The sequence below is a fragment of the Myodes glareolus genome, chromosome 2 (assembly GCF_982192425.1).
Source record: "Myodes glareolus chromosome 2, mMyoGla1.1, whole genome shotgun sequence".
NCBI lineage: Eukaryota > Metazoa > Chordata > Mammalia > Rodentia > Cricetidae > Myodes > Myodes glareolus.
Genome location: NC_142027.1, coordinates 133,352,199 through 133,364,721, shown reverse-complemented (window position 1 = coordinate 133,364,721; position 12,523 = coordinate 133,352,199). Strand labels below are relative to the sequence as shown.

Sequence of the window (12,523 nt, the reverse complement as noted above, 5' to 3'; positions counted from 1 at the left end):
CCTGGTCAAGCAAATTTAGGAAGAAATTTCTCATTGCCTGGTTAAAGGCTATGTGGTTCTCAGTCTCTCTTTTCCGTTAGTGACCAGCTGCCCAATCATCTGCTTCTCTAGGCTCCAGACCCATCCCTACTGCTATCCCAAAGCAAAGGCCTTATCCCTCCCAAGGTCAGTTGTGTTGAGTAACAGGTACAGCTAGAAGCCCCCTGCCCAGGCTCAGTGACTGGTAGTAGCTGGTTCGACTGTCCATAGTCCCGCTGGAAGGGTAGGGGGAGCTTGAGTGTGAAGACAACCAACTCAACTCACCCCTACATGATCTTTACCCATACGAGTGCTGAACAGTGCGGGAAAGGAGGTCCTAGGGCCCTAAATTGAAAGTGCATAAGACATGGCCAAACACAAAGGGAGAGGGCTTCAGGCCAGAAGATATTGTTCAACAGCCACCATGTGATGGCTGAGATTTGAACTCCCGTCCACACCAAGAGCAGAAAGTCCTATTACCTGCTGAGCCCTCTCTCCAGCCTCTGTAATAGTTGATTGTCAGCTTCACACACCGCTTATGGAGAGCCTCAGCTGAAGGGTGGCCTGCATCCTATGGGCCTATGGACACTTCTGTTCGGCATTTGCTTGCTTCCTTGCTTTTTTATTTATTTCATTTTATTTATTTATTTATTTTTAGTTTTTGGTTTTCAAAGACTGGGTTTCTTTGTGTACTTCTAGCTGCCATGAAATTCACTCTGTTAATAGGATTTGCGTCAAACTCAAATATTCGCCTGCCTCTGCCTCCTGAGTGCTGTTATTAAAGGCATGTACCACCACCAGCATCTGGCTACTTTCCCAGGGTTTGAATGGAGTTTGTGGGCTAAGATGGCTCAGCCAATGGAGATAAAGTTGCTTGCAGCATGGTGTCCTGAGTTTGATTATAAGAAACCACGTAAAGGGAGAGAACTGATATCATAGAGCTGTCCTCCGAACTTCATATGTGCACACACACACACACATTAATTAATTAATTAATTAATTAATTAAAGGTCAAGTTTATAACTGGATCTACCTCGAAGACTGTGGTAGATATTGGAACAGACTTACTACAGTTAACGTGGAGGATTGTTGGGTCCAGTATCACACATCACTATCAGCGTCCCTCAGACCCAACCCCAGGAACAATGTTTATATCTCCTTATGACCGCAAAGCTTCCACAGGAGAGGGACTGGGCACGTTGCCAGTCACTGCACTGACGTTGGTGTGGGGGGTTGAGCCAGCCCTTTATCTGCGCCTCTGCGACAGCACTGATTCAGGCTCTGCCACCATCTACAGCAGCTCTGACGGTCAGGACTGTCTGTGAGGGTGGACATAGTCTACTTCTGTGCTACACACACAGTAGTCACAGGCCCCGCCTGCTGATTGCACCCTGTCAGAGCACAGCTACAGGACTGGAAAGAGAGAAGTCACTTGTGTCCTCCTCTCACTCAAGATGAAACTCCTTCTGCTGGTCACTCTGCTCACAGGTAGGACCCATGTCCACTCCGAGGGACCCCACCATCTGCCTTCTCTTCAAGTGCAGGCTCCCACTTGTCACACCTAAAGTTATGGTTTCCTATTCCTATTGGGGTCTAATAGCATCTAAGTTGGGGTTCCCTCCTCACCCTCATGTCCTCAACAGCTGGCACATTGAACCTCCAAATTTGACCTTAGAGGACTCCTTGGAAAAGTTCACTGCAGCCAGGAGTTGGTGGCATTTGCCTTTAATACCAGCATTATTGAAGCAAAGGAATGCGGATTTCTGTGAGTTCAATGCCAGCCTGGTATACAGAGTGATTTCCAGGACAGCCAAGCTCATGCTGAGATGTGCAGTCTCAAATCCACGGCATTCACTTGCACAAGCAAAGAAAGTCTCTCTACCTGTGCTGTACATCCCTGGTACCAATCTATCTGGCCCAAATGTGCCACAGCAATTTGATTTTTCCTATCATTTTAAAAAATGTTTATTTTTATTTTATGTGTGAGTGTTTGTCTGCATGTCTCTCTATGAACTATGTATGAGCAGTGTTTACAGAGGTCAGAGGAAGGGTGTGATCTTCCAGAACTGAGCTCATAGACAATGGTGAGCTGCCACGTGAGTGCTGGAAGCAGAACCTGGGTCCTACACAAGCTCAGCAAGTGCTCCTGACTGCAGAGCCATCTCTCCAGCTCTTATTAATGTTTTATATGTCATTAATGTGTGGATCAGGTTTCCTCCAGCTCAACACTATTGCTTGCACTTGAAACCTTCCTGCCTACACCTTCAAACAGGATTAAATAGGTACCTGACATCCTTCTGAAATTTAATTTTTCAATATGTTTTGTTTTTCTTTGTTTGTTTGTTTTTTTAACATAACAGTTCCTCTGGGTCTGTCCTAGAACTGACTTTGTCGATCATGCTGACTTTGATTTAGGATATCCACCTGCCTCTTCCTCCAGATTGATGGGATTACACGGTGTGTGCTCCACTGTACCTGGCCTCTCCTTCATTTTAATGGGGACCGAGTATCCCACTGCACACTGAATCCCATCTCATTTACCTGCTCCTCAGCTGATGAACAGTTTGTTATGTCATGTGCTGACGTTACACGTGATAATCTGACCATTAGCCTTGTGTATGAGCTGTGCGTGGTCATACAACAGATTCCTTCTGATTCTCCAGTGTGAAACAGTGAGCAGGTGTTGGCTGCTTCTCTGGCTCAAGGTCTTAGCTAGAACTGTGATGAATCCCACTGCTGACTGAGGCTAGGGTTTCACCTGGGCGTGAGTAAAAGTGGGGCAGTTCTCAAACTCAAGAGATGGATGGATTGCTTGGTAATTGGCTGCTGACTGCAGAGTGTTCTTAGCTCCTCAACACAGGGACCACAGGGCAGCTCACAGTGTGGCCACTGTCTGCCCTTACAGTCAGAAATGAGAAGGCAAGCAAGGCAAAAGGCAATGTGCTTAGAACTCAATCTTGGAAATTCAGCCCATCCCAGTGCAGTAGTGTACATTTATAATACTACCAGTTGGGACACTGAGGCCAGGGGGATGCTACAGAGTCTGAAGCTAGCCTGAGTTACAGAGCAACTCCTTGTCTTAAAAAGTTAGACACCTTCCTGCTTAGGCCTGGTGACTTGAGTTTGATCTCCAAGACCTACATAGTGGAAGGAGAAAAGCAACTCCCTAAAGCTGTCCTCTGACCTCCTCTGTGTAGTGTCATTGATGAGTGCTCCCAAGAATGTGCTTGCCACCCTGTATGCAGGCCAGCACACAGGCGTGCGCACACACACACATGCACACACACACACACTCACACACACACCTCTATTCACTGCTCTCCTGATGCAGCAGCTGGGAGTAGTCAAGGAGGAAGCTGGTAGGCAGGCATCAGACCCTGAGTAGAGTCAAGTGGGGTTTATTGGGTGTGCTGTGTGTTCTTGCAGCAGGCACTACTGCACACAGCATCAGCCGTCGGGCTGTGCAGAGGTTTGGAAATGCCTTTGACTGCTTCTCCGGGAGTAATTTAACTACGTTGGAGCGTCAATCTGAGAGAAATTTCTTTTTGAGGATTATTCAACCCTTGTCGGTGTACACAATGTTTGGCTGCATGTGTCATGGACCCGTAAGACTCAGCCGCTATGAGGATAATATTGTCAGGTGAGTGATCCATCTGATGGGGGACTGGATTGTCTGCACTGGGATGGGAAAAGGACACAAACACTGCCTCTCATGAGGTATGAACAGGAAGACAGGCATATTGGCCAAATATCGTGTATTTTGTTTGGTTTATTTATTATTTATTTTGGCTTGTTTCAAAACCGTGGTTCTCTGTGTAGCCCCAGGTGTCCCAAAACTCACTTTAGAAACTAAACTGGCTTTGAACTCAGAGATCTCCCAGCCTCTACCTCATGAATGCTCAGAATAAAGGCCTGCATCATCATCCAACATGTATATTCAAGAGGTGTCTTGTTATATAAAGAAATTGGTCCAGAAGGACCCTATATCTAGTGGTCCCTGAAAGCAGAATTGTGAGATGTAAAGAGTGGGCTCCAGACCAGGGCACGGCCATCACAGCCACCATCAAAGTCCCTGCCTTGGCTTTAAAAAGTCATCGAATCATGAGAATTTATAATTTCACTATATTCCTGCAGCTCTGTTGAAAAATCACTTTTTTGAGACAGCATCTACTCTTGTATCCTTGAATTTTCTCGAACTCAGAGAACCAACTGCCACTGTCTCCCAAGTCCTGGGATTAAAGACAGACACTACACACAAGTTCTTTCAATAAATAAGTACTAATAGAAATCAGAGGTTATCAAGCCTCAGGACCATTTCTTCTGGACTATTGTGTTGTTTAAATTATCCTGACATGTGTGAGAGAGACTGCAAGTGAGAACTGACCTCCTATGGGTCCTCACTCACCCTCAGCTCTTCCTTCCTCTCCCCAGGTGCTGTGAGAGACATGACAGGTGCTACGAAGAGGCGAAGAAGCTTGGAGGCTGTACAATTTCTGAAGACAACCGCTACGACATTCCCTATTATTACTCCTGCTCTGGGAGTGAGCTCATCTGCAGTGGTAGGTTCACCTCCGGGAACGCGGGATTCTCCTTGGTCCTGGGCGTGTTTGGAAGGGGCACAGAAGTAACAAGGACAGTCAACATTTAGCGATCAGTACTTTGATCTTATTTGAAACGTCACAGCCTTCTTAGGTAGATACTTAAATTTAGACGAGGATATTGATGAGGAAGATGAGGAAGACCCGGCCATTTGCCCAAGGGTACCAAGTTTAGAAGTAATGGCTTTTGCTTCTAGAAAACAGGTCTACATCATCCAATGCATTTTTTAAGAAAAAACATTTAAAGAAAAAAATTTAAAAATTTTATATATTTCTGGAGGGGGCTTCATGCCTGTGCCACAGCACAGGTGGAGAGTTCTGAGGACAACAAGCAGGAGTCTGTTCTCTCCTTCTGCCATGTGAGTCCTGGAGCCAGAACTTGTCTTCAGACTTGGCAGCAAGTACCTTCATTCCCTGAGCCATCTTGCCTGCCCACAGTCTCTCCATTTAACTGCTGTGTTATACGGATTCCATATTTACTAAACAACTGAAAGCTATATCATGACTACAAGACAAACACTGGACTAAATGCCTATGCTGGGCAAGATTTTTCATTCCCATTTTACAGGTGAGGATTCAGAGGGCTGGGAATGTAGCTCAGCTGCTTGAGGGCTTGCCTAGCAGCACAGAGCCCTTGATCCACCCCAGAACTCATAAACTGAGCATGGTGGTGTACATCAGCAATCCCAGCACTGGGAGATGGAAGCAGGAGGATTGTCTTAAATTGTGTAATTTTAGAAGTGGGTGTACATATTTGTCATTCTCCTAGTTTTAGGATTAAATATCCGTGATTATTTATTTTCCTGTATAGGAATGAGTTGGCATCCCCTGTCTTCTTCAGTCACTCTCTACCGTGTCTTCAGAGGCCGGGTCTCGCACTGAACAGAACGCTCACCTTTAGCTACCCTGACTGTCAAACAAGTTTTGAGGATCCATACTCCCCACTTCACAATAGAGTTACAGATGCCCTAACCACACCTGGAATCTTACATGGATGCTGGGCATCCTAGGTCAGGCCCTCATGCTTGTATGGCAACTGCTTTATCAACGGTGCCATCTCCCCAGCCCCACAATAAATATTTTTTTGTATTTTCAAGACAGGGTTTCTCTGTGTAACACTTCTGGCTGTCCTGGGACTCTATCTTTGGGCCAGGTTGGCCTTGAATTCACTGAAATCCTCCTAACTCTGCCTCCCAAGTGCTGGGATGATTTCTTTTAGTATGAGTGTGTTTCAACAATTTGGGCAAACCAGTATATTTAGTTTGCTTTGTCTCTCAAGCCTAAGTCTGCACTGATGTGGGGGCCACCAGCTTCGTCTGCCTACAAATGGCAGCGAGCAGGGTCCACTCAACGCCCTCTCTTGATTCTCTGCAGATAAAAACAACGCCTGTGAGGTCGCCATCTGCAACTGTGACCGCCAGGCAGCCAGATGCATCTTAAGGAATGTGTTCAACGAGACGTTCGAAGGCAAAAGCTTCTGTTAGACTTCTCACCTCATTTACTGCCTACACCTCTGCTGCCTAACTGGTTGTGTTCACTACACACTGTGCCTTCCAATAAAGCAACTATAGAAAGAGATAAACATTGGTGATTGTTTTCTCTGTCTACCAAACATAAATAGATCTTCAGAGAACATCATTCGCCTAGCCCTGGAAACTAAAGGTTAACAGGAAAGACATTGACATTAGCAGAGCACCTTGAAGGGTGGGTTGCTGTGGGACAATGGTCTTGTACTGTGTAAAGATTTGTCACTTGTATTGGTTTAATAAAACGCCGCCTGGACAGTAGCCAGGGAAAAGTATAGGCAGGGTAGCCAGGCAAGAAATATAGGCAGGACAACCAGAATAAGAAGGTTCTGGAAAGAGGAAACGCTCACTCTACAATCGTCACAGATGAAGCAAGAAGAGGTTAGGTGAGAATGCTTCACTGATAAAGGTACCAAGCAATGTGGCTAACACAGACAGGAATTATGGGTTAATGTATGATGTAAGAATTCAATAATAAGAAAGCCTGAGCTAATAGGCCAACCAATTTATAATTAATATAGGGCTCTGTGGGTTTCTTTGGAACTGAACGGCTACAGGACAGGATGGGACAGAAACCTCTGTCGACAGTGGGTGATTAGCCCAGCCGTGCCTTTTATCCCTGCCTCTGGGATAGAGAGACAGAAGCAGAGGTAGGCAGATCTATTGAGTTCAAGGACAACCAAGTTTTAAAAGTCAAGTTTCAGGACAGTGAGGATTATTACAAAAAGAAATCCTGACTGAAGCAAAGAAGGAGGAGAGGAGGATGAAGAGGAAGAGAAAGAAGAGGAGGAGGAGGAGAAGAAGTAGCCAGCATGAGATACAAATGGGGTGGGGGTGGAGACACAGAAAAGGGGAAGGAGAGGGAGAGATGAAGCAGGAAAAGGGACAGGAGAGGAGGGGAGGGGAGGTGTTGGGAGGGAAAGAGAGAGAAGCAGAGAGAAGGGAGAGGAGAGAGAAAGAAGCAGTGTCACATGGACACTAAAGGCAACATCTTGACCCTAAAATATGGGACTCAAAGTGTGTCTTCTGTGTGCTCATTTTAGGAAGTGCGATATAGGAAACCTAACTGGACTGACTGTTAATGACCTGAAGTCAGGATTACATCCTGGAGGGCTTCCAGTCTTCACTGTGCCTAAACACACACCACAGGGTAATTGTCCCACTAAAGTACATGGCAGCCTTTGTGCAACAAAGAATGCATAGCACGTCTTCTCCTGTCCATTTCTCTATCACAGGACCCTGCAGGTATAGACAGGTTAATCCTTGGTTTCCTGGTCAACAGGAACCATTGGCTGGTGAAGACTATGTGGTTCTCAGTTTCTCTTTTCATTTAATGAGCAGCTGCCCAGTCCTCTACCTTTCTAACCCCAAAGCCATCCCTGGTCGTGTCCCACCCAAAGTTCAGGCCTTGCCCTGCCCAAGGACAGGTCTGGGGAGCAGCAGGTGCAGCTTGAGCTGCCTGCACAGACGCAGTGACCTAAGTTCAACTCCCAGCACTACACGTCAGCCCATGGCCGTCTAGAATGGAATATGATACTCTCTTCTGGTGGGCAGATGTACATGCAGACAATGCACCCGCATGCAGAAAATACATTTTTAAAAAATCTATAAAGGAAAATAAAACTGAGGCGCTGGGGAAGATCATCCAGAAATCTAGGTGTACTCGATAGGGACAGAGGTTAGCATAATCGACACCATCTCCTCTTCCATCCTATACACTAACAGTTGCGGGGTGGGGGGCATTTGTTACTGTGGGCCAAATGCTCTGCCATGTGACTTATTCTTCAAAACCCACGAAAGTAACTATTATTCTAATTTTATTTTTTGAGGGTCTAGTGTGCTATCCCAGGCTAGCCTCCAACTCACCATGTAGGCAAGGATGACCTCGAGCTGCTAATGCTCCTGTCCTCAGCCTGAGAGCTGGGATTGCAGGTGTGTGCTAGGTTATGTGCCAGGTTATGTGCTAGGGATCTCACCTACGGTGTTGTGTTGCCAGGCAACCATTCTACCAACTGTGCTGCATCCCTAGCCAATCCTTATGTATTCAAATATATGCCTGAAAATCACACAAAATAACTTAGGTTCATCTAGTTAGTAAATAAAAAAGCAGACTGAAACCACTTCTGTCTATTTTCCGAGTTTCCATTCCATGCTCTGCTCGATTTGTAGTAAGTGTAAATGAGAAAGAAAACCTTTTGGGTGGGTGTGCTGGTGCACACTTTTAATCACAGCACTCGGGAGGCAGAGGCAGGCAGATCTCTGTAAATTCAGGACAGCCTGATCTACATAGTAAGTCCCGTGACAGCAGGGATGACATAGAGAGATACTGACTCTAAAACCACAAACAAAAAAGAAAATTAAAGAGCTAGGAATGTAGTTCATGACAGCATTCTCCTAGCATGCACAGGGCTCTCAAGTTCAATATCCAACACTGAAAATAAAGTAAAAGTGTAAGCCAGGCCTGGGGGCACACATTTGCAACCCCACAACTAGGAAGGCAGAGGCAGGAGGATCAGAAGTCCAAAGTCATTCTCAGAAATGTAATAAGTTAGAAGCAATCCTGGAACACATAAGACTTTGTCTCTCAACTGGCCTAAATTAATTAACTTATTAATTATTTGAGATCTACCACCTTTAATCTCAGCACTCAGGAGGCAGAGGCAGGTGGATGACTGTAAGTTTGTGGTAAGCCTGACCTACAGAGTGAGTTCCAGGGCTTTAGGAAATACCAAGTTCTTCTCGGGAGAGATTTGTTTCTTCGTTTATGTATTTATTTGTAGAATCCCACCGCAGTACAGAATACAAAGAAAACATGTATGCCTACAGGTGAGCCCTTGACTTAAAGGAAAAAGTGGGGGTGAGTAGGAAGTCTAGAGAGATGGATTAACAGGTCTATAGAGCCCTAGCTACCTGTTCAGGGTTCAGTTCCCAGCACTTTCATGAACCTGCTCAGGATGAACTGTGGCTCCAGCTCCAAGGATTGCAGTGACTCTTTGAGCAACTGTACATACACACTCAAGCATACCCATAAAAATATTGAAAATAATAAAATAACTCTTTAATAAATAAAATCCTGGATTTACAGTCCTGTGGTTCTTCAGAATTAAGGACTAGGAAGCCCCACAGCTCTACACAGCCCAAGACCACGAATTACCCTGTGAGCTATGATGGCTGCTGAGGTCGGGACAGGGGAGCATGAGCTGCCTGTCCCCAACTCAGACATGGGGCTTTCCAAGGTAGAGCGTGAGTCTTCATGTGTCTCACGTTTAAGGGCACACTGGTTCTTGCCATCGAGGGCAGTGATCACACATATCAGCTGAAGAACCCACGGGGAATGAACTGTTTTCTCTTTACACACCAGGTTCATGGAAGGTGTCCCCTTCTGAGAGCGAACATAAAGTAGAAATCTTTAGGACACACTAGCGTAAACCCCTACTTTCTCTTCTATACAAATTCACGGTTTACAAACTTGGTATGCTATTTAAAATAATTTATTGTTTGGTTAATAAAAAGTTCATTATGCTGTTGATCATGCTGTTAAAATATCAAAGTGCTTCAGCCAGAGACAACATGTGGAATTACAAGTGAATTATAGAGGTCCTTTTGGTTCTTCCTGAATTAGTGAGGTCTCAATGGCGGCCTCCACAGACCATGCTGGCTCATGGATTTCCCAGGTGTTTATTCTTCCCGGTGGGATGAAGAGGAAGGTGGCACAGCTGTGCCGTCAAGAACAGCTGCTTCTTGAAAAAGTCCTTCTTAGGAGGGCAGCTCTCATCTGCACGAGGACTCTGCAGCTGTCTGTAAACTGGGATGTGCACTGGTGGACTGGCCTGCAGACATTGCTTTCTGCCCTCTATAGGACACAGTTTGTAACCTTCATTAGTTTGAAGGTAAGGGAAGAATCCTTAGGGATCTGAAAAGAAATCAAACAAGTTAATGGCAATGGGGAGGTTGAAATGGTTGTACACATCAGCCTACCCCCCCCCAAAAAAAACAAGATGGCATACACCCTTATCCCAACACTATGAGGGCAGAGACAGGCAGATCTCTGTGAGTTCGCGGCCAGCTTGGTCTACAACAGCTAGTTCCAGGACAGGCTCCATAGCTAGAGAGAAACCCTGCCTCGAAAAACAAAACAAAACAAAACAAACAAACAAAAAAAGACTCTCAAAACCAACCAAAAAACAAACCCAATGCCAGTAAGATGACTCTGTGGGTAAAATGGGTAAAGGAGCTTACTACCAGCCCAGGGGACATGAGTTCAATACCAAGAATCCACAAGGGAGAAGACAAGGACTGACTCCTATACATTGTTCCCTGACATGGAAACATGTGTCATGTTACATGTACATCCAAACACATACACACACACATACAAAATAAAATTGTAAAGCTGTCCAAGTTTTACAAACAGTTGTGACGCTTTAATCACAGCACTCCAGATACAGATGGAAGTGAATCTGTGAGTTCAAGGCCGGCCTGGTCTACAGTGCTAGTTTAACCATTTAACTGTTTATCCATTCCTCTATTGAGGGGCACCTAGGCTGTTTCCAGGTTCGGGCTATTACAAATAGTGCTGCTATGAACATAGTAGAACAAATGCTTTTGTAGTATGTTAGGGAATATCTAGGGTATATTCCCAAGAGTGGAATTGCTGGGTCCTGAGGGAGGTTGACTCCCAGTTTCCTGAGAAACCGCCACACTGATTTCCACAGTGGCTGCACAAGTTTGCATTCCCACCAACAATGGATGAGTGTTCCCCTCACCCCACATCCTCTCCAGCATAGGCTATCATTGGTGTTTTTGACTTTAGCTATTCTGACAGGTGTAAGATGGTATCTCAAAGTGGTTTTGATTTGCATTTCCCTGATCGCTAAGGAGGTTGAGCATGACCTTAAGTGCCTTTTGGCCATTCGGAGTTCATCTGTTGTGAATTCTCTGTTCAGTTCAGTACCCCATTTTTTAATTGGGTTAATTAGAGTTTTGTGTCTAGTTTCTTGAGTTCTTTGTATATTTTGGAGATCAGACCTTTGTCTGATGAGGGGTTGGTGAAGATCTTCTCCCAGTCAGAAGGCAGCCTTTTTGTCTTACTGACAGTGTCCTTTGCTTTACAGAAGCTTCTCAGTTTAAGTAGATCCCATTTTTTCATTGTTTCTCTTATTGTCTGTGCCTTTTTATAGGTGAATTGAATCCATTGATATTAAGTGATATTAATGATCAGTGGTTGTTAACTCCGGTTATTTTTTTTTTTTGGTGGTAGAGTTTGTGTGTTTCCCATCTTTGAGTTGTGCTGGTGAAGCGTTGCTAGATGTCTGAGTTATTGTGGGCATTGTTGGATTCCTTGGCTTGTGATTTTACTTCTATTACTTTCTGTAAGGCTGGATTTGTGGCTACATATTGTTTAAATTTGTTTTTATCCTGGAATATTTTTTTTCTCCATTGATAGTGAATGAAAGCTTGGCTGGGTATAGTAGTCTGGGCTTGCATTCACTTGTGGCTGCAGCACATCTATCCAGGACCTTCTGGCTTTCATGGTTTCCATAGAGAAGTCAGGTGTAAGTCTGATAGGTTTACCTTTAAAAGTTACTTGACCTTTTTCTTTGCAGCTCTTAATATTCTTTCTTTAATCTGTATGTTTTGTGTATTGATTATTATATGGCAAGGGGATGGGTTTTTTTTTTTTGATCCAGTCTATTCAGTGTTCTGTATGCTTCTTGTACCTAAAGAATATCCTACTTTAGGTTGGAAAGTTTTCCTCCATAATTTTGTTGAATATATTTTCTGGGCCTTTGACCTGTAATTCTTCTCCTTCTTCTACCCCTATTATTCTTAGGTTTGGTCTTTTTGTCATGTCCCAGATTGCCTGGATGTTTTGTGATGAGAATTTGTTGGATTTGCTGTTTTCTTTGATCAGAGCATTTATTTTCACTATAGTGTCTTCAGAATCTGAGATTTTTTTCTTCCAACTCTTGTATTCTGTTGGTTATGCTTGTCTCTGTAGTCTCTGTTCATTTACCTAGATTTTCCATATCCATCCAGCCCTCAGTTTGTGTTTTCTACATTGCCTCCATTTCAGTTTTCAAGTCTTGAACTGTTTCCATTGTCTGATTGCTTTTTTCTTGGTTACCTAGGGTATCTTTAAGGAATTTATTCATTTCTTCAAACTTTTTGTTATTCTTCTCATCCATTTCTTTAAGGAAGTTTTTCGCCTCTGACTTAAGGGACTCTATCAAATTCATAATGTCTATTTCTTTGGCTTCTTCTGGATTAGGGTGTTAAAATCTTCCTGTTGTTTGTTCACTGGGTTCTGGTGTTATCATGTTGTTTTTCAGATTGTTGGAAGAATTCTTGCTTTGGTGCCTGCCCATCTCTTCCTTCAAA

At 44.4% G+C, this 12,523-nt stretch overlaps 1 protein-coding gene across 3 annotated transcripts; it reads left to right on the top strand.

Annotated features, from left to right (window-relative positions):
* The first annotated feature begins 1,277 nt into the window (after positions 1-1,277).
* On the top strand, positions 1,278-6,198 carry LOC125393109 (phospholipase A2-like). 3 transcript variants are annotated; one of them, XM_087903746.1, is made up of 4 exons: positions 1,278-1,506; positions 3,448-3,658; positions 4,450-4,577; positions 5,991-6,198. In XM_087903746.1, the coding sequence occupies exons 1-4, from the start codon at positions 1,473-1,475 to the stop codon at positions 6,098-6,100; spliced, it is 483 nt and encodes a 160-aa protein (XP_087759872.1). In that variant the 5' UTR covers positions 1,278-1,472; the 3' UTR covers positions 6,101-6,198. The 3 variants fall into 3 exon arrangements, with proteins under 3 accessions (XP_087759872.1, XP_087759871.1, XP_087759870.1); XM_087903745.1 differs by having other exon boundaries at positions 1,279-1,506; positions 3,445-3,658; XM_087903744.1 differs by lacking the exon at positions 1,278-1,506 and adding an exon at positions 1,513-1,783.
* The last annotated feature ends 6,325 nt before the right edge of the window (positions 6,199-12,523 follow it).